Here is a 23,503-nt window from a genome sequence, read left to right on the forward strand (position 1 = left end):
AAAAAATGCTTTTTAATTAAAAAAAATTTGTTTTTTTTTTTTTTTTTTTTTTTTTTTAGTTTTGAGAGACAGAGCGTGAGCAGGGATGTGGCAGAGAGAGAGGGAGACACAGAATCTGAAGCAGGGTCCAGGCTCCGAGCTGTTAAGCACAGAGCCCTGATGTGGGACTGGAACCCATGAACCATGAGATAATGATCTGAGCCAAAATTGGCTGCTTAACCAACTGAGCCACCTAGGCACTCTTAAATAAAAACTTTAAAAAAATAAATAAAATTTAATTTTCTTAGGATTTATTAAAGGTTACTATGCTAGTTACTAGCGAACCATTTCTGAAAGAGATTTCTAACTATAAGTTCCAAAAAAATGGGCATGCTATGTGTCTCTCCCTTTCCACAGATTCTTTTGACAGTAAGGCTGGCATTCCTTCTATCAAGAATTGGGTTCTGTCAGGGCACCTGAGTAGCTCAGTCGATTGGGTGTCTGATTCTTGATTTCCTCTCAGATCATGATCTTACTGTTTGTGGGTTCAAGCTCTGCTTCAGGCTCTTTGTTGGTAGTGTGGAGTCTGCTTGGGATTCTCTCTCCAACTCCCCCAACCAACCCTCCCCTGCTCTCTCTTTCTCTCACACACACACACACACACACTCTCTCTCTCTCTCTCAAAATTTAGTAAAATAAACATTAAAAAATTAAAAATTATGACCATGTTAGGTCATAAAAGCAAGAGTTTCTGTCTGGATTTCTTTTGTTTTGAAACACTTGCCTTTGACCATTAGCCACCATGCTGAGATGAAGCCCAGGCTACATAAAGAGACAATGAATGAGTATTCTTGTCTATCCCTCCACACAGACCTCTAGCAAACCACCAGCATCAAGTACCAGACATAGGAATAAATAAATAAACAAAATTTCCTTTCCTTTTTTCTTTCTCCTCTTTTCTTCCCTTCCTTTCTCCTTCTCTCCTCTCCTCTTTTTTTTCTTTTCTTTATGGTGTAGGTGCACTTTATTTGTTTTCTTTCATAATCATTCTACAAAAGAACAAAGTTAAAACTCAATCCTTGTCAGGAGTGTAAGAACACTCTTTCCCAGTATCTTCCCCCATCCCCATGTTCCTCAGTTGTGTCACTGCTGCAGTGAATATGGGTAGAGCACTTACTACTTTCATCTCCCACCTAGCCCCAAAATGGAAAAGACCTATTGCCTAGCAACCCCTGCACTCAGCCCCTCCCTCACACATTGGTCCAGGTTACACGATGCCGTGGTAGGAAATGCTGAGATCCAGTAGGAGTTCAGAGTCCCAGAAGGCCATGGCGAGGACACAGCCCGTGAAGAATACTTCTTCCTCTAATTAGTTGCCCCTATGAACGCTGCTGGGCCCAACATATCAGTCACAGAAGCCAGCTGTACATACTCTGTGCAGATAGAACCAGAGCCTGGGGCCTCAGCCCCAGGTAAATACAGTTATACTTGAAGAGGCAGTGGCCTTCCTCCCGTAGGAAGGAGGCTGGTCCAAGCCTTGAAGCTTCTGATGAGTTGCTTCTTCTCAGCCTCCTTGCTCGCCCAGAATTTGTTGGAGGTGATGCGGCTATGATGGGCATGATGCAGGGGACAGGCCTTGATGTCTGGTGGGAAGTCCTGTCACCGCTTTTGCCAGGTGCACAGGCAGCTCGGCAGTGGGCATGGCTGCAGCTGGGCAAGGTACCTCTGACTTGTTCCTCACCCTGTCCATGCAGATGCCACACATGACGCCCTGACTGTCCTGCTCCCCTCAAGGTCCAGGCACTGAAATGGTGCCAGGAGCTCCCAGGCAGATCTGCCTTGGGCTGAGAACCCTGAGAATAGCTATGATCCCTGTCAGCAGATGATGGAGCCAGAGACTTCCAGAAAGAATCACCAACTTCCCTGCCTTTGTGGCCAATCCCTCCAGGCCAGGCTCTGTACCCCAGCAGGGCCCTGCTCACCTCCCATCCACAGGCACAGAAGGCAGGTAAATGGGCTCAGTCCCCCACTCCAGGCCACCAGGGGCTATGAGTGCTTAAAGCTCTAACTATCTCCATAGAAACAGAAGCTTCTTGGGGTGCCTGGGAGGCTCAGTTGGTTGAGCGTCCAACTTCGGCTCAGGTCATGATCTCATGGTTTGTGGCATTGAGCCCTGCTTCGGGTTGTGTGCTGGCAGTTCAGAGCCTGGAACCTGCTTCAGATTCTGTGTTCCCTTTCTCTTCAGCCCCTCCTCTGCTTGCACTCTGTCTCTCTCTCAAAAAAATAAACATTAAGAAAGACAGAGAGAGAGAAAGAAAGAAAGAAAGAAAGAAAGAAAGAAAGAAAGAAAGAAAGAAAGAAAGAAAGAAAGAAAGAAAGAGAAAGAAAAAAAGAAAGAAGAAAATGAGGAAAGGAAGAAGAAAGGAAGGAAGGAAGGAAGAGAAACTTCCCTGGAAGTAGCTGCAGCCTGGGACACTTTCCTGTAGTGAGTAAACATCACCTGGATCCCTAGTGACAGGTCCCTTGGACAAAGTTTCTGCCTGGTTAGGGGCAAGGGTTCCTCTTCCAACCATGGACGCTGCCTTAAGGCCCTGCAGGGTCCATTCCAACTCAAGTCCTAGAGAGAATCCTTCTTTCCTTTTAATATATATTTTAATGTTTATTATCTCCTGGATTAGTTATCTATTGCTGCATGATAAATTTTCATAGTTTCTTTGGGGCAGGAATTCTGAAAAGGTTCATCTCAAAGGAATAGCTTAATATCTGCTCCAGGAAATCTGGAAGACTTGACAGGGGAGTGCTGGAATCTTCTGAAGGCTCATGCACTTCAGAAACTCAAAGTCACTGAAACCTTTGGCTTTCTGAAACTAACCAAGCTCCAAGGAGCAACATCAGTATTATTATCAAAGAAGACAGCATATTTGAGATTCGTTCAGGATTGTTCTATCAGTATTTTGTTCCGTATCAGTATTTTGTTCCTTTTTTTGTTGGAGTAATTTTTATTGTACAGATATGCCACATATTATTTATCCATTCACCAAATATACACGTTTGACTTGTTTTCAGTTTTGAAGAATATGCATAATAGTACTTTTATGGGCATATGCATACAGGTTTTTGTGTGGACATTTATTTCATTCTCTTGGGTGTGGAGTGGAATTGCTGCATTATAAGTTCATGTTCAATGTTTGTAGAAAGTTCCAACCTATTTTCCAAAGTGATTATGTAATTTCATACTTCCACCAGCTGTTCTTTCTATCATCAATCTATTTGATTCCTCTGATCAATGATTTGTGATTTTCAGTTTATAAGTCCTGAATTTATTTTGTTAAATCTATTCCTAAATATTTTATTATCTGTGATTTTAATGTGAATTGAATTTTTTCTCAACTTCATTTCTAATTTGTCATTTGCTGTTATTAAGTATGCAATGGCTATTTTTTTATATTAGTTTCTTATCTCATGGCCTTAATGTACTCTTCTATTATATATCTATTAGTTTCTTCTTTAGAATTTCCTATCTATAAGGTCATGCCATTTTTTAAATAAAAATAGTTTTCTTTCTTTCTTTCCAATCTGGATACTTTAACCTTCTTTTTAAATTTTATTTTCATTTAATTGCATTATATAAAACCCTCTAGCACAATGGTGGATGTAAGTGGTAAGAACCGCCATTTTTGCCCTGTGCCCAGTATTAGAGAGAAAGCATTGACTTTTTCACTGTTGAGTATGATGTTAGCTATGGACTTCTTATAGATAGACTATATCAGGTTGAAGAGCTTGCCCCCTATTCATTATGTTTTTAGAGGATTTAAAAAATTTATGAATGGATGTATGATTTTGTCAGATGCGAACTCTGAACCTCTTTGAGATGAGGGTTTTTTTGTTTTCTTCTCTTATTATGGTATATTCGATTGATTATTCTTGGATATTAAACTAATCTTAAATCTTTAGGATAAATGCTATTTGGTCATTAGTTAGTAATTTTATGATCTGGAAGTGATTTATTAATATTTTGTTAAGAAATTTTTGTACTTATGTTTATGAGTGAAAATAGGTTACACCTTTGTTTTCTTGTGATGTTTTCAATTGGCTTTGGTATCAGGATACATAGAATGAATTGTTTACATCTGTATATTCTGAAAGTTTGTGACGAATTGATATTATGTGTTCCTTAAAAAGTTGATTGAATCCCCCCAGTGAAGACATGTTTGCATGAGTTTTTTTCTTGGTTGGGATATTTTTAATTACAACTTAATTTTCTTCATTTGTTTAAGGCCTATTAATAGTTCGTATTTCTTTTCAAGGTCCATGTTGGTAATTTGTGTCTTTCTTGGAATTTGTTCAGTTCATTTATGTTGACTAGATTTTTGGCATAAATTCATAATATTCTTTTATAGTAATGTAACTAATTTATGATAAACAATGATTTTTTTCCCTTCATTCTCTGCTTTTGTAATTTGAGCTTTAACTTTTGTTTTCTTAATTGAAGCTACTCTTGAAAAGACTACTAATAAAACATTTCTAACTCAGACTGACTCAGAAAGCTTAAGAGAGCTGACTGAGATATTATCAAAGGACAGGGATAGAGTATCTAACAAAAACATCTTTGAAGGTATCAAGGATAAAAATAAAAGTATTTTTTGATTATATTATGTGAGCTAAAACTATTAATAAGTTGGTTATTAAACAGAGGCAACATGGATCAGTAATAATGGAAAATAACTGATTTAACTACTAACAACACAATAATTAATCATGTAAGATTTTGGTTATTTAAAATTTACTAAATTTATATTTGAATTTGCTTACTAAGTGTTTAGTGATAACAAGTTTCTACATGGCAAGAATGTTGGTAATCATGCTCATGCTAAATGATGTCTGAACAAATTTCATTGCTACTGTCCCAAATACAGATTAGCCAAGTCAGAAAAAAAGTAATTATTTCCTCAGCATAATTTTCTGAATTATATGCATAATAAAAAAATCTGTATTACTCTAATAAATTATATTCTCTTGTACAAAATGTTATGCTCCCTTGAGTGCAGTAATTCTTAAACAGAGATGTTACTGCTTCCACAACTGGCATTTAAACATTAAGTTCACATTTTTAAACCTTAATTATGAAAGAATTTACAAAGATACAATAGAAGAGGTAATAATATAATGAAAGCCATAAACCCATCATTCATTTTTGACAATATGAAGTGTCATTTTGTTGCTGTTACAGTTTTTTTCTTGATCCTTATTTGGGCTTTTATTTGTAATTGCCGCAATGATGACTGGTCACATTTAATGTTAAGTGAGTTTCACAAATCCTCAAGGCCACAGGGAGATCTCGTACCACAAATTGTCTCACGTAAACTACCAAAAGAATCTTTTTGAAAAATACTTTTAATAATATGATGTTACAGAGGCACCTGGGTGGCTCAGTCGGTTGAGCGTCTGACTTCGGCCCAGGTCGTGATCTCACGGTTCGTGGTTTCGAGTCCTGCGTGGAGCTCTGTGCTGACAGCGTGGATCCTGGAGCCTGCTTCTGATTCTGTGTCTGCCTCTCTCTCTGCTCCTCCCCCCCTCATGCTCTGTCTCTCCCTCAAAAATAAATAAACATTAAAAAAAATAGTATGGTGTTACAATAGTGATTATGTTTTTGTGACATATTAGTCATTGGACAAATGTTACAATCTATATTGTGAAAGGATAAATAACTTAAAACTACCAAAAGAGAGTTTATTATGGGTAAAAATTTACTTAATTTGGATACTATGCTTACACATTATATAGGTAAATCTGCATTAAAAATATAATTGTGGGAGAAGCCTTGTCTCCTTTGGAAGACATCCCATCCTCACACCAGCTTCCCAAAATAAAACTGTGATCCAAGAAAAAAAAATAAAATCAACACTTTCCTGTTTATATGGCCTCAGGACATATACTTCACATACCATGTAAAGTGGAGAGTGGAGACTGATTTTGATGTTATACAGAAGTTGAATAGGTGAAGTTAGTCATGTGAATTTATTAAAGCAATCTGTGATATTAATTTGTTGTCTATTTTTTCAATAGCTAAATACATTTCAATTTTTTTTCTAATACACAGTATATAATAGAATTTAAGAGCACTAACTTGGAACTAGACCACCTGGATTCAAACCCCATATTATTACTTCCAACTTGTGGTCTTCGCATGAGTCATATCCCCTCTCTGTTCCCTATATGTGTCACGAAATACTGTAACCTTAAAGTTTATCTGCATGTTTTAGAATATAGGTACACTGTAAGCATGACAAAGTATTAGGCATTAATTTTGTTGTTATTTTTTATAATCTCCAGTTTTTCTTAGGAAAGTAAACCAAGTTTAATCAAATTGCTGACTTTTATCTACATGCTATACCATAGGAATAATTAATGGCAATAATAGATGTGGAACCAGATAACCCCCACAAAATGCACTTGGCAATACAAGTAATACAATTTACCAAAGGTGATCTAACATCTAATATTTTGTAAAGCACCACCTCTTATTTAATACAACCTATGAATTAGGGACTATTAATACTGTGTGTTGCTCATGAAGAAACTGAGTTGAAGTCAGATTAAATAACTTGTGTAAAGTGCCAAACATTTTCTACCAAATAAGATAATTCCCTCTGACCAATATTAATTTTTAAACCATATTTTCTGCATCCTTCTCCAAGATTACCAATACACCTTCTATAAACACATTTCATATCACAAACTGTACCATTCATCCTTCTTTTGTGTTATGTGTCTGAACTGGTCCACGATGATGGATTTCACTGAGTCATGTATGAATATGTGAACATTTACTACGGTACTGTTTATAGCGCCTATTATTTTCTAACAGGATCATGTAGATTGAATCATTCACGTGTGGAGATTTTGCATGCTTCTTTAAAATAATTCAGAAAGAGGTCTAAAAGAATACTACCATGATGAATCTTCAGCAGCACGCAATGAAGGATTTAGCACATAAACCGATCAGTAGGGAAGTCATGGGGCCATATACATGGTACTTGGATTTCCACAGTCCTGGGTTTGAATCTTAACCTCCCATAACCCTAGATGTGTGACTCCGCACAAGGTCCTTCAACAACTTGAGGCAGTTTATCCACCTGCAAAATTTCATAAGGTAAAACTTTATAACATTTAAGGTGAAAGGTGCATTGTTATGTCTTACTAATTTTATTTTATCTAGTCTTCTTCAACAAATGACAGGGAGGCAGATAATATATCAAGGGCTGGCGCTAAACTTGTGATGGGACTTTGGCAGACACTTTTTCAAAACAACATTTTTTCCCCTTATATTGAAGGAAGAAAATCTTGTTTATTCTTTCTTTTCTTATCACCATCAAGTAATTTCTGGGTGCATACTAGCTTTCCATATCTATGCCTTACTTTTACTTCCTTAAATCTGTTTTTTAATTTTTATTTATGAAAAGCCCTTTGTCCTTCATGCTTCTTGTAGTTTATCATCCTTTTCAGGAATAATCATTTTGAGAGAAATCTTTAAACATGTAGATGATCCTACCCAATAAAGTTTTAATTATATGGACACACCATAGAAAACATGTTTTATCCAGTGATGATTATCACTATGGTGAAGATTGGTTCTGTGACCTAACTCTGGTGTGATGGCTACACACACACATTTGACAAAATACTAGCCAGATGGTTGAGCTTATCTTTGGCAGTGAGTGAATTTCAGGGATGAACACTGATATAGTTCACTCCTGGTACTCTGAGAGCAAAGCAATGATACCTTACTTATCATCCTTTCATTGTTTATATTTGGCAAAACACCTCAGATTTTCCCATAAAGGAAGGATCATTTAGATCTATATAATGGTTAATTTAAAAAATTAAGACCATTTACTATAAAAGTAATAACTGACCAAATTTTTTTAATTGTCTGTTTTATGTTTTCAATAGGTAATCCATTATTAAGCAGCAAAGTCAACATACTGATTAATGTCTTAGATGTCAATGAATTTCCTCCAGAAATATCTGTGCCATATGAGACAGCTGTGTGTGAAAATGCCAAACCAGGACAGGTAACTTATTAATAGTATTAACTAATAGTATGTGAAGATCTACTAAATACATGTGTTTCAGGTTATAAGACCACACATGAACAGACACACACACATGTATATGCATATATTTTCATTAAAAAAAACCCACAAGGAATAGTAAATTCATAAATTAAGGGTGATTTATGGATGTAGAACTAACACCACTAGGAGACAGCCTAGTGAATATTCTTTATATAACTAAAAAAGTCTATGACTGCAGATCTGCTATGTTTTCCTTTCCTTTACTGCGGAATTTCTATGGAATCTGTGACTATAAATAAGGAACAAGTTTAGAATACATTCTTCTAGTGTTTCTTGCTTTCTTCACATGTTTTATGAAGAGCTGCAGACAAGCTCTATAAAAAGCTTAATTAAAAAAATTAAGACCATTTACTATAAAAGCAATAACTGACCAAATTTTTTTAATTGTCTGTTTTGTTTTATGTTCAAATGTAAGGCGTCTTTCTTTGTTGGCTTTGAGTAGAACATCTGGGTGATTCAAAATCTCTGAATTATATTTTCCTTATTAAGTCAATATTGTTCTGGTTGTAGTGAGAGATCTCATGGGGGAGGACACCATAGTTAGAAAAGTTACTATCAAAATCCTAGATGTAATGTGGGTGGTGTTGGATAGCCAAGTTTTTTTCTAGGCTACTATAGATGAATGAATAAAATAGTATAGCATATTATAATGTAACATGATGGTATGATATGATAAGATACAATATGATTGATCAAGAATGAGCAAATGATGAGAGTGGGTCATGAAATAAGAATATGATTAACTCAATACTGTGCACATAGGTTCCAAAGGAAAAACATATCAGTATGTTTGGTTTCCTTTCTATTTTAATCACCTTTAAATAGCATAACTATTCATTTAAATAAATGTTACGTTTTAATTCTTACTGAAAAAAATATTTGAAACAGTATCTTTATTCAAAAAGATTATTCCTTAATCTTCAGTTTTTCTTCAATTTGAATGTATTAAACTGCTTTGTAGAAAATCTGTCCCATAATTGTAATCCTGTGATGTCCACTGGTTAGGTAGCTATTCAATTAAAGTTAAATAAAATTAAAAATCAGTGTTCTCATCCACACTAGCCACATTTCAGTTCCTCAATGGCTGTATGTGGTAAGTGGCTACCATTTTTTGTCCGTGTAGATATAGAATATTTCCATCAATACCAAAACTTCTAGTGGCCTGTTTTGCTCCAATCCTTTCTCTGATAATTTGGAGACAGTATTAATTTTATTACAATATAACTTATACTGACTCTATAAGTATTTCCCAATTGATAAATTTGCATCCTTACTTTTGAATAGACACAGAAATGCAGATAAAGTTTTAACTCTATCCCTTTAAATGTATCCACAAATTACATGGGATAAGCCCAGTGCTTGCTTTAGTCTCTGAAATAGTAGCAGCTGCTGCATAAATGTTTAAACAAATAATAAACTGATTTGGTTATTTGAGGAGTTATTAAGAAGTCTTCTGAAATTCCACAACTTAGCAATTTCTCACTTTCCTGATCCTTCACCCTCACCCCCAAAACCCAATCCTCTATTTTTTTTTTTTTTTTTAGATAATTAGGGATAGCAATTCTTTTATACCAGTCAGACTCTTAGAATGCACAAAATGAAAGTCCTTTGGAAAAAGAACTCCACTTAATGCTTCTCTGCTTGTCTGGTAAATGAGTTCAAAAAGTTGGGAATAGTAAAAATGGTTCAAGATAACTTGATTTTCTTACATCTGGACAAAGTGGTAAGCAATCTGTGGGGTCCTCAGAGGCTTTTTTTCTAATAAATATCTGTTGGGCTTTCTACTGGACCACATTTATGTACAAAGCACAACCCTGAAATATTACTGAGTTTTCAGGGAGTGTGGTCTGTGAGCATTTCCTACTTTTTAGCCATCTGTCCATTGTCTAGGAATTATGCATAGGAACTGTCTATATCTTCAGGCCTATAATTGAATATGTATGTATGCTAGTATGCATATATCCATATATATGATCTCTATCAAAAGACAATAGGAGAAAGAGAAGGACGATACTATCTAAATCAGCAATGGTGAATCACTGAAGTGGGAGAGTTGGTTTTCCTTAGGGTAGTGACTCCCAAGTGTCAATTCCAGAGAAGTGCCAGTTTATACCAAAATTTTCTACTCTGTCTGTTATTTGAAAGGACATTGCTTCATTCTAACATTATGTTCTTGATCTATTTTGATGTTAAATAACTTTAATTTAGTATATGATTATACTTGCTGATAGTAGTTAAAGGCAAAACAAAACACCTGGCCAATCAATCCCTTAATAATTTACAGAAAATTTATGGATGGGATATAGTGTTCTGACTGAGCATATGGGTTTATGTGAAAGAAAGATGAAGTTTTATAGAATTGTGACTCATTTACACTGAACTAGAGAACTGAATTTCTCATTAGAAAATGAATTTGTCAAATTACAAATTAGCAATAGTGCACCAGGCACTAAAAGTTGCAGTATGTATGCTTACGTGTGAGTGTGTGTATGTATGTATGTGAACATACATGCACACAGCTATACAGGAAGGTAGATCATAGTAATAAGGTCGAGTTTAACCATGGAATGAAAACAAAAAGTAGTAAATAAATCACATGTTTAACGACATCTTTCTAAGAACACATGACGTATGCTTTTCCCCCTGTGACCATGATTTAGTACTTGAACTGTGGTCTTGTTTAGGCAAATTCAAATTTAGTCTAAGAGAGTAATCACCTGAGCAGTCCTCTGCCCTCACCCTTTTCTACATACAGTTCCCAAAATTCTTCCTGATGCAAAGGCATTGGATATGTTAATAAATAAAACTTCAAAGCTACTATAATTTGCTTATCTGTGTAGTGAATTGTCAATTTCACAGTTTTTCTCTTAGAAGTTATTTTTAATCTCTAAATTCTTAAGGGCATTTTATTGAAGTGTCAGAATTTTAACTACCAGACACACAACCTATGGGAGAGATTTAGGAAAATTTTTGAAACAGGATTGTTAGTACTTACTTCCTAAAAACATTTTATGAAAATACAATTAGTATTCTTGCCCATTGGGGGAAACAAATAAAAGAACAAAAACTGATATACATCTCTTGAATTTCTCTTTGTCAACATTTTATTTATTTATGAAAATAAAACTCATTCACAGAAACATAATTATTCTAAAATTTTGCTGTTGCAAGGGCTTTTAAATAATCAGAGATTTTCTTTCCAGTAAGCATTTTCATATTTACGTTAGAAAGCATGTATTTTATTTAGTTTAAAATGCAAGCAAGCGCATTTTAATTTTATTTTGCTTATTAGTGAGAATTTTCAATGCTGTTAAGCTTTTTAGTTATGCAGATATTGATTTGGAATTTACCCAGACCTTATAATTGTACCTGCCATTATGAACTGTAAATGTTTAGATATTTGTTTATAAAAATTATTTGTAAATTGGTCTACTGATATGAATCCTAAAAATGTCATTTTTGTCTCCTTGCCATGCATCATTGACTAAACTTATTAGCCTGATATGTCAAGTTCCCTTTGAAACTCATGACTGACTTCAAGTTTCATCTCAACTTTGTTTCAGATAATTCAGATAGTCAGCGCTGCAGATCGAGATCTTTCACCTGCTGGGCAGCAATTCTCCTTTAGATTATCACCTGAAGCTGCCATCAAACCAAATTTTACAGTCCGTGACTTCAGAAGTAAGTTTAACCACATAAAAACTTACCTCTTACCATGTAACTTTGTAAAAGGACACAAAGGCAGCAACCCATGTTTTTCCTAGAAGCACTCAGGTTCATAAAATATGGAAATCCATATATGAGAAATACAGAATTCTATAGCTAGCAGTAAATTAAATATTTAACCTATATAGATTGTATCTAATGAGGCAAATTGCTTCCATTTATAATGTGGATGGTCCCTTAATGAGTCAAGCCAAAATAGCCTATCTGAGAAATTGAATGCTTTCTATGTTTTAAATGTATGCACATGCACATGCACATTACTTGTACAAATAGGTAACTTATTAGCAATTGGTTTATTTGAATGACACATAGTACAACACAGGTTAAGAATACAGGCTTTGTAATTAGAATGACAGAGGTTTTCATTCCCACTGCGTTATGTCGTCAATGGTAGACTCTCAATGTATGAAGTTATACTGCATCATTTTAAACTCGCAGTTGAAATAAATCAACCTCATAGTATTTCTATTAAATAAAATATTACATGCAAATCTTTGAGCACAATACCCAAGACAATATTAGTGATCACCTCTGCCATCATATCTGCACTCGCATGTCTACCACTGCCAACCCCACCATCATCACCACTGCTACCGCTACTAATACGGTCACATCTGCTACTGTGCCAGTCACTACAAAAATACAAAGGACACTGGATTAGAAATATTAAAGCCAAGTACTGGCCAGCCGTTCTTACATTATTAGTCCTGTATCTGTGGATATTTTATCCTTTAGAAACATGAGTTCATAATATTGCATGGTAAAAAACTAGTTTCTTACTAAACTCTATGCTTATAAAACAAATGAACCAGTTGTGATGAGATGATGATGATTGACAGAAGTCAAAGGATGTCTGAGAAAATTTACTTGTCTGTAAATATTTAGAGGAAGAAATCAGACATTTTGCCGCAGAAGGAAATTCAGTAGGATTTTCTTCATCCAATAGTGTAGCATGAGGAACGGCTATAAATGCAATAGGGTCCCAAATATGAAAGACCATATAAGTAGAGATGCCACGTATTTTATTATGAAAACTTAAATACTTTGGGGAATAAAAATGGACCATATTAGTAATTTTAATTACAACAGCTCACATAAAATAAGCCCATCCAAGGCATACCAGATGTGGTCACCCTAACTAGAAGCCATTTAAAGAGATTATAACTTTGGAATGGTTTAGAAGAGCGTACTATGTTCAAATTTGCATAAGGAGATCAGTTTGGTTGTAGTGTGGAGGAATATGGGATTACTTTTGATGCTATTGCAAGAGAGGGTGAGAGTCTTAGATTAGGGTAATGGCTCATGGAGATATGTGGATAGAGATAGAAATTTGTAGGGCTGGACACTAGATTCCTTAAATTCCAGAGTGAATACAATGGAGAAGACTAATCAGACTTCCAGGTTCCTGGCTTGGGCAACAAGGTAGATGATCACATCATTTAGGGACATAAGTGTTGACTGTCTTCCTTATTGTACCCTTGCTAGAGAATCGATATCTCATAATATGAATTACATCATCTTGCCTCATAGCAATAATGTTTTGTCACAGTCTGACATTGTTTGCTTTTTAAATATGCCATTTGTTACATTCCTCCTTTTATTTTAAGTTATATTCCACATGTAAGTGTTAAGGTTTTAAAAACTGAATAGAAACTCTTTCACCTCACATTTTTACCTTCCCCTTCCCCTCCCACTGAGGGGTAGAACTTTCAAGTTCTACTCTGCAAATTTCAATTCTATGATACAGTGGTATCAACTATAGTCAGCATGTTATAATGGTATCAACTATAGTCACCATGTTATACCTTAGAGCCTCAAGCCTTATTCATCTTATAACTGAGATTTTGTTTTGTTTTGTTTTGTTTTGTTTTTTACCAATCTTTCCCTATATTCCCCCACCGTCAGGACCTGGCAGCCACATTTGCACTCCCCATTTTTATGAGTTCCTTTTTGTTGTTGTTGTTCTTTTTTAGACTCCACCTCTAATATCATGCGCTGTATTCATCTTTCTCTGCCTGCCTTATATCACTTAGCATCATGCCCTCGAGGTTCATTCATTTGTCACAAATGACAATATTTCTTTCTTTCTTATAGATGAAGAAAGCTTCATTATGTGCATATATATTTATAGTCATATATATGTAGACTTTTTCTTTATCTGTTCTGCAGTAGAAACTATTTTAAGAGTGGAAATGAGATTTAACGTCTTTCTTTCCTACCATGAACAGCACAATGAACTTTATATGGTCATATATCAGTAAGAATGATGGATTGAAAATTCAGTAGTCCCCCTTTTCCAGGGGGATATGTTCCCAGACACCTAGTAGATGCCTGAAACCAAAACATAGAGTGTACCGAACCCTGAATATACATGTCTTTTACTATACACAGATATCTATGAAAAAGTTTAACTTCTAAATTAGACACAGTAAGTAATTAACAGCGATAACAGTGAGGTAGAACAATTATAGCAATAGGCTCTAATAAAAGTTATGTGAATGTGATCTCTCTTTTTTTTTAATATCTTGTACTGTACTCACCCTTCTTCTTGTGATGATATAAGATGATTAAATGCTTAAATGATGAGATGAAATGAGGGGAAGGATATAGGCATTGTGGCATAGCAGTAGGCTACCATTAATGTGGATAATGGGGGTAAGGGGAGGTTATTGTAAACATTAACAAAAGGGTAGGGTACATTTTTTTAAAATGTTTTTTATTTATTTCTGAGAGGGAGAGAGTGAGGCAGCGTGAGCTGGGGAGGGTCAGAGAGAGAGGGAGACACAGAATCTGAAACAGGCTCCAGGCTCTGAGCTAGCTGTCAGCACAGAGCCCGACGCGGGGCTCAAACCCATGAACCCTGAGATCATGACCTGAGCTGAAATCGGAAGCCCAACCGACTGAGCCACCCAGGTGCCCCGGGTAGGGTACATTTTGATATAATGTGTTCAAGAATATCAAATCCATGGCTTCTCAAGTACAGATATATCAGCTTCTCCAACCTCCTCTTCTTATTAATAATTTTCACTCAGGTTTCAGATTTTAATCCTGACTGTTCCTTTTTCTCAGGTTCAAGTATTCAACCAGTTGTTGCAGATTTCAATGTTAATTCAACTAGTGTCCATTCCTCTATCCCTACTGTCATCATCATTATCTGGCATTATGAAGTTTCATTGGCAATGTTATAATAGAAATTTAGCCTCTTGGTATTTTGTTTTTTCAATTTAAAAAATACCCCTATGTAATAACCAAGTCATCTTCTGATGTAAAACAATCTTATCAAGTAAATTTTTCTCAACTTAGTGCTTCTACTATAATTAGTCCAGAGAAGCTGCCTAAATTTTAGTTGTTGAAATTAGAATATACAAATAGCTGAATGAGTATTACTGAGTTAGTATTTTCTGACAAACCTATATTTTATTGAGTACTATATTTTTTCTAAAATTAGTTTCCATGATTCCAAAGTAGATATGATATATGGTTATAATTAACTAAATATAAATACATTAGTTTAGAATAGCAAAATATGTGCAGGAGTTACTCTAATAAACACAAAAAAATGAAATGATGTTATGAATAAAACCAAATTCCCACTTGTATGCATAAAAATATAATAAAGAACAAATGTATGCAAAATAATACTTTCAATGGAAGTATCAATTGAATTTATATAAATTTTAAAATTTTTATTGCCTTGGATTATTCTAAGTTAATACTGCTGTTGTTTCTGTCAGAATTAAAATGAATTATTTTTGTAGTTATATTAAAATGATGATGATTATGATTTATTATGTTTAAAATTTTTAATGAATCTTGATGTTTTTAACACACTTTCTTTTCTATTTTTCTTATACTAACTAATGTGCAAAAGTGAAAAATGTAGATACAGATATATATAGATATAGATATAGATATACACATATATATGCAGATAGATATATAGGACAGATAAACATCTAGGAAAAATAAAAAATCAAATAGGATATTGGTATTTGTTATATTTTAAAGAATAGCTTCTTAGGTAAGATATTTTACACTTTCATGCCTTGTAATCTTTGCTCTTCATGTAGGAAAACACCCACAGTTGTATTTTTTTCTTAGTGAGATTTTGATGTTAAAAAACATGGGTCAATTCAACACACTTCTTGCCAATAACCAGTTTTATATTCCTCTGAATTGAAAATTTAATTCTTATACCAGATAAGACTAATGTTTCTTCCTTTCCTAAGGATTATTTTGATTACATTTTATTACATTTGGCAGCTCTTATCATAATAAAAGAAAGAATTAAAATAGGGATGTATTTTGCTGATGCAAGAAGAGCTTCCTACTGTTTAACAGATACCAACTTTCAGATTTGAAGTGAGGCTTTCAGTAACTGTCTTATCATCAATGTCATGTTTTGTAGACAACACAGCTGGAATTGAAACCCGAAGAAATGGATACAGTCGCAGGCAGCAAGAGTTGTATTTCCTCCCTGTTGTAATAGAGGACAGCAGTTACCCTGTGCAGAGCAGCACAAACACCATGACTATTCGAGTTTGTAGATGTGACTCTGACGGTACCATCCTGTCTTGCAACGTGGAAGCAATTTTTCTACCTGTAGGACTCAGCACTGGGGCTTTGATTGCAATCCTGCTGTGCATTGTTATACTGTTAGGTTGGTTTCAATATTAATCCCATCTTCTCTCTCTCCTCTCTGCCTCTCTCTTTACAATTTACCATGTAAATCAGTTTTTATTCACTGAGATGTCACATCCGGATAGAAGGAAGATTATCTATATTGAATTATATTCTTTATTAATACTAATTTTCTATTTAATACCTTATGTATATATAGCATTAAGAATAAACAAATAACATCATCAGAAACATAATCGTACGTTCAAGCCCTTGGGGACTCCAAGGAATAATAGTTTGTTGCACTTGCCACAGTGAAATTTTCCATTACTAATGTCCCATTTACAGCAGTGTTTTTTAATTCACTTTATATTCCAGTAATTATTGCTATCTAATACGATAGTACATAATCTTTAAAAATACACTAGATGAACCATGGTCCTCCAACATCAGTTCAATAAAGGAAGAAAAGAGGAAGGACAGGAAAGAAATGAGAGAAAGTAAAAGTACTCCTCAATTTGCTTTTTTTCCCCCCCTGTTTAAACTGCCAGCCAAAAGCAGTTCTCATTCCACTTTTCTCACAGCTCCACACATCAAAATTCTTACCATATTCACTAGAAAGGAACACACTCAAGCATCCCGAAGCACTGCAAAGGGAAGGGATGGAAGAAATGCATTCTGTAACATCTCTGTGAGAATTAATATAAATCTACTTTAGGGGTTTCCCTATTCCATCAGTTCTGTGCGGCTGGCTCCATTCACTTATTAATTCACGGGCAGATTCACAAAACTAGAGAAAGCTTTTCTGTTTTGCCAATCATGTCTTTAAGTTCAAATTGCAACAGAGATAAAACTGGGCACTGCGGAATCTGTTTATATGTGCTTCACAAATGTAGATACATACCATTATCTTTAAGATAGAAAATTTAAAAAAACACCTAGGATGTAAAACATGGAGTAAGGCGTTATACGATAGTTTTTGGAGAACATTCTCTAAGTCAGAAGCTTCTAAGTCAGAAGTTAGTTTGGAGGTTGACGTTGTTCTGGTCCAATTTGGATGGTGTAGATACTAATTCCACACAAGTAACTTTGGTGTGTGGAGAAAAGTTTCCTTAGTATCTTTATAATTTATACTAAATTATATCTGGCATCTGTTTGTGCTGATGATATGCACCTTAAAAGGGAAGATTCAAAATAACATCCTCACATCTGAACCTGAACACACCATCAACTAGGTGCTAACCTCAAATCAAGCATTACTCTTGCTTCTCTCTTCTCAAGGAGCCACCAGAGTCCAGGAGTATTTCCGGCTCAACCTACCACGACTTGGCATGTTCTGGAGGCTCACTTTTGTCCTGTTTGGCCCTTTTATAGTGTAGCGTGTCATTTTGCTCAGGTCAGCGTCATTATGCCCTTCCATCTGTTACTCATTCCTCCAAATACTTACTGGTGTCCACAGCACACTTGTCCTATTTTAGCACATAAATGTTCAAGTACACAGCAGTGAACATTGGCATTTCTAGTTCTGTTATAAAGTATTCTTAAAAATCCAACTACTCTTGGACCTCCTTAACCAATCTCAGACTCCTTCACATCTTCCCACTTATTCTTAACCATTTTCGTATCTTTCTGGGATGAGGGGAAGCATGAATGTCCGGTAGTGTTTAGGGGGCCCTCAGACACATCGGCTAGTAGTCCCTTTCTCAGCCATAGCAACTCTAAAGCCATTTTAGATGTAGGCCTTCTCTGTGAGACTTGCAGTTTCTGGCTCATTCCCCAGGTGAGCAATAGTCTTTTGCATTTTGGGGTCTCCTCAAATTCTGGGAGGAGTGCAGAGTGCTAAACATCCCTCCAAAGCCCATCATACAGAAGTTCTACCTATATCTCCTCTGTCCTTTCAGTTGGTCAACATTTAATTTGGGAGGAAGAGGGAAAAAATGAGCTTTCCTCATTATGTAATCTCTAATTTCTAATCTTCTGACAAGAGTCTTCCAGACTCTGCTGTAGGAAATCAAATACTGTGGCTTTCAATTTATTTCCACTTCTGTGGAGGAGAGTGGGTCTTATGATGACCAAAGCCGAGCACTGATTTCATTATTTGAATCTGTGCCCATTCACTTGTAGAAGAAATAAGCACTTCCAATTCAATGGGTTATTAAGCATCAACTAGGAACAAAGAAAGATTTAAATGAGAGTGTATAAATTAAATATTTCAAAATTGTATCATACTTCATGAATGCAAACTGAACACTGGGCATTTGATTTGGAAAATGTCTCAATATATTAGGACACGGAATTGAAATAATTAGAAATCTCGGTTGACACAATTTATAAAACTAAGGCCCTTATATTCTGCACTCTTCTTTCCTTTCTCCTTTCCTTCCTTCCCTTTTTAAAATTTATTGCTTTTAAAAGTCATTTTCACAAGTAGATTTGGGTTTATTTCATTAGCAATGCAAGTAATGTTATAGCTGGGAAATCTAGCCATGAATAATATCTAAGTGTTACTTAGGCGCAATAATATTCAAGTTGTATTATACCAACACGATACAGCTCCCTCTATGCTGAGAACAAGCATTCTTTTTACAAAATTTTGTAACACACACTTTTAACTGCTACTAAAATATTTAAATATAACACAAACTAATATATAAGACTGCCGTTGCTTGATTCTGTGAATAATTTTGCTAAGGTTTCTTGTTAGCTACAATTCGAAAATGAAGTTGAGCTTTACACGATGAACAAACAGTATAAACATAGATATTCTCCTTCTTGACTATAATATGTTCACTTTGAAAATAATGGGTTTGAAATCATTTTAAAAAGATACCAACTACATATTCTCACCTTGCAATTTTTGTCTTGTTCTAGCCATAGTTGTGCTGTATGTAGCTCTGCGAAGGCAGAAGAAGAAAGACACTCTAATGACCTCCAAAGAAGACATCAGAGATAATGTTATCCATTATGATGACGAAGGAGGTGGGGAGGAGGACACCCAAGCTTTTGACATTGGTGCTCTGAGAAACCCAAAAGTGATTGAAGACAACAAAATTCGCAGGGATATAAAACCAGACTCTCTCCGTTTACCTCGTCAAAGACCACCAGTGGAGGACAACACAGACATACGGGATTTCATTAATCAAAGGCTACAGGAAAATGATGTGGACCCAACTGCTCCACCATATGATTCATTGGCTACATATGCATATGAAGGAAATGGATCAGTAGCAGACTCCCTTAGCTCTATAGACTCTCTCACCACGGAAGCCGACCAGGACTACGACTATCTGACAGACTGGGGACCCCGCTTTAAAGTCTTGGCAGACATGTTTGGTGAAGAAGAGAGTTATAACCCTGATAAAGTCACTTAGGGCAGAAGCGAAGGATAAAACACAACCAAATGGAGAAATTTAAGAAAAAGAAACACAAATAGAAATATCACACACACACACACACACACACACACACACACACACCAGGCTTTATAGGACACAATCCTTTGATTACCTGGTTTCTAACAAGTTGCTATATTTATCATATTGTCAATTTTGTTTTATTCTGCCAAACAAGATAAATCCTATTATATGTACTTGCTTGGTTTTGTTTTGTTATTTTGGAAACACACTGAGACAAGCTCAGGCCTATTAAATACAATTTACTGACATGACAACATAGAACGAAGATAGCTATGTGGCATCACGGTGGAAGAGTGTTAGATTTTTCTTAATTCCACTAAAGTGCCTATTGAAACTCTTATCATTTAAAGTGGTGTTCAATACACTCTGCTGTGATGGCATTTCAGGATTCAGAGATACAGAGGACATAAAACAAAGACACTGTCTTTATGTCAAGGAGCAATAGCAACATGCTGACTTCTAATTCCTTTTGAGGAAAAAAGAAGAATACTTTCTGAACTCCATCTTCTTACGATTCAAAGGGTTTTTTTTTTTCTTTTTTAAACTGTATGCCAAAACACACTTGTTTTTCCTACCCTTTCAGAAAATTTAAATAAATGCGATAATATCAAATTCAATATGTAAGTCCTGAATTTTAAAAGCAATGTTTGATCTTAACATTAGTTCATATTAAAGGTGTTCAGCAAAATGTTACCTTTTTCCAAAAAAATAAATTATAAAAAAGGAAACTAAAAAAAAAAATCCCTCTTTATGAAGAGAGGCCTCAGGGCTGAAACTCCACATTAAAATAAATATTGGTTTTGTCTTAATACTGTGCTGGTGTGTGGAAGGTTCGTTTTAACAAATCACCAGATTAGTAAAGTGTTCAGTCATAGATAAAATTTTAAGTTGCGTTTCTATGAAAATTATTAAAGAAAAAAGTGCCATTAACTTAAACATGGGAAGAGAAATTCATTACAGAGCTTCTCAGAGTTTCTTACAAACTAGCAATTTTGTTTGATGAGCAAAAAATAAAATAAAATACATGTCAAATAACACAGGATGGATTTATAGCATGACTAAAACTATTTACTATATATATTATTAAACAAATAAAAAAAACCCAGGGATTTCAGAAAATTCAAACCAGTGACTAATTCCTAAAATAAACACAGATGCAAAATCAAGCAGTTGATTTATTTATTTGATCAACATAGATTCCAACTTTGTAAACATTATTATTATATAAAAGCACACAGTTGCTTCTTTATCTGATCATCTACAATAATTCCAATATAACTGATCCCATACAACTAGTCTGTAAAGAACATTGCCTTTTTAATTTAATGCAGATTTCTGAGAAATGTTAGATTTTATAAGCATACAAGTAAACTGTACTCATATACTTTACTTTCAAGTGAACTGTATACTATCTAGAAATGCGCTTAACAAAACAGGTAACTCTGAAGTGAAAATATATTTTCTTAACAATATAATTATACAAGTGACTACTGAATTATTGAGACTATCTCTAGGAAAAAAATAAAAGTTGCTTATAAGATCCACCCTGAAAATGTGGTCAATATCTAGCTGTATTTATGAAATATTTACAAATATATTTATATTATAGTTGCAAAGTTGTAAAAGAATTCACATACAGGAAAAATGGGTAGAAATATGGATGGTATAAGCAAATTATGTTCAGTCCTATTCATTATTAAATAGTACTTCAAAAAATATATAAGTGATGATTACGCAGTGGTAATTTGGCTCTTAGCATTTGCAGTTCACATCCCTTCTTTGGTGCCACATAGTTGCACACTTTCCTTGGTTTCCATATCAAGAACAATTGTTGAACTTCTTTACATCCTCACAGCACCCAGATTTCACTTGTGTCTCAACTTTGTGGACTACATTCAAATATTCACATAATGTAATAATTTGCAGCATGGTATGCTTTGGGAAATATTTATGTAATTTTTTTTAAAGCTTGTGATGTCACAACCATACTGGGAAAAATGAAGACAACTTTTGGGTTTGTTCTAGCAGGATGATTCACTATGCAGTGATGCATGATCCCTTGAAGAAGGTTAATATGGAAGATCACTTCTAGCTGACAGCCTGATTCTTGTCAGGAATTACTGAAGTTTGTATCTTGTTAGAGGATCTAACTGCCTCTGTGAGCAGTCATAGATAGAAAGCAATGGTGACACAAAGAACACTTGGGAAAGACAGGTCATTTAAAACCACATGACCATGACTGAGATGCTAAGCAAATATGTGAAATTGGTGAGTCTTAACTTTCATCAAACTAATAAGCGTTTGTCCATTACTTCTCTATTTTATTTTTGCTACACCACTGCAATAGTTTGTTAGGGCTGCCATGATAAAATACCACAGACTAGGTGGCTTAAACAACAGAATTTTATTTCCTTCTGGTTCTAGAAGCTGGGAGTCCAAGATCTAGGTGTTGGAAAAGTTTGTTTCTTCTAAAGGCCTCACTCCTTGGCTTGTACATTTTTTTTCTCCTTGGCTTGGCCATTTTCTGTGTCTTCATATGGTTTTCCCTCTGCGCTAATTCCTCTTCTTTTAAGGACACAGGCCATACTGAGTCCACTCACGTGGCCTCTTTTTACCTTAATTAACTCTTAAATGCCCTATCTCTAAATACAGTCATATTCTGAGGCACTGGTGATCAGGATTTCAAAATAGGTAGATACAATTCAGCCCCTAAGAGCCAATATATTTAAAAGCTATATTTGATTTACAACAAATGAGTGAACAAATGGGAAAAACATTATATTGAATGAAAATAATTTCAGGTACAGTAGGAAACCAGAGTGATATAGTGAAAAGAGGTCTTTTTGTGTTCATAAACTGGGATTATAATGGGTTATCTTTTAGACTAATCAATACTTGTAATATCTTATTTTTAATTTTTAATAAACAGTCCCTGGCCTTCATTTGGGAGTTAAACAATGTAAAAAAAAGGCTTAGAATTTACATGGAGAATTTTGGCCATTAATAATAATCATACATAACTTTTAAAATCACATTACATGTTTATCTTTATGAAAATAATATGTACATATTATATGTTACATATGCATGTAATATATATTTTAAATGCAACCTTGTGCTCAAAAAGTATTAAATCAACACATAAGAATGGAACTGTGATATACTAAAAATAATTTAAAGTTGCTTTGTACCAAATTCTATCACTAACTGGAAATGTACTGTGGGGCAAGCATCTTTGTCTCCATGTTTTATTCTCTTTGGTAAAATTTATCTGTTGCCCTTGGTGTTATCTAAGTTTCTTCTGAAATTTCTTGATACTTAAGTGCTAGCTATAATTACAGGAAGTCTGTTAAATTGTTTACATATTGATTACATAAAGTTTTGAGAATCATAAAGATCTTTAAGACAGAATGAACAAAAATCTTTGAACTAGGGATTTGATTACTTACATTGGCTTACCATGTACCACATAAAGAGAGCCAGGCAAACATTTCTTAAGTCATAATGTCAAAATGCTCCAGCAAGCCAATGGTAGAAATGTGCATAGAAAGAGAGAAAAAGAAATATTAGAGCCCAGATCCTGAGACAGAGAGGAAAAACAAGCGATAGAAAGAAAAGATTAGA

At 34.8% G+C, this 23,503-nt stretch overlaps 1 protein-coding gene across 4 annotated transcripts in view; it reads left to right on the top strand.

The window, feature by feature from the left end:
- The window catches only part of CDH12 (cadherin 12), a 684,089-nt gene extending 662,647 nt beyond the window's left edge, over positions 1 to 21,442 (top strand). For all 4 annotated transcript variants that reach the window (XM_077760763.1, XM_077760761.1, XM_077760765.1 and 1 more), the window contains 4 exons: positions 7,933 to 8,054; positions 11,681 to 11,798; positions 16,252 to 16,503; positions 19,335 to 21,442. In XM_077760763.1, coding sequence (XP_077616889.1) covers positions 7,933 to 8,054; positions 11,681 to 11,798; positions 16,252 to 16,503; positions 19,335 to 19,834 — 992 coding nt within the window. In that variant the 3' untranslated portion in view covers positions 19,835 to 21,442. The remainder of the gene's footprint in view (positions 1 to 7,932; positions 8,055 to 11,680; positions 11,799 to 16,251; positions 16,504 to 19,334) is intronic.
- Positions 21,443 to 23,503: the final 2,061 nt, after the last annotated feature.

This window comes from Crocuta crocuta, unplaced genomic scaffold (genome assembly GCF_008692635.1).
Source record: "Crocuta crocuta isolate KB4526 unplaced genomic scaffold, BGI_CrCroc_1.0 scaffold173, whole genome shotgun sequence".
Lineage (NCBI taxonomy): Eukaryota > Metazoa > Chordata > Mammalia > Carnivora > Hyaenidae > Crocuta > Crocuta crocuta.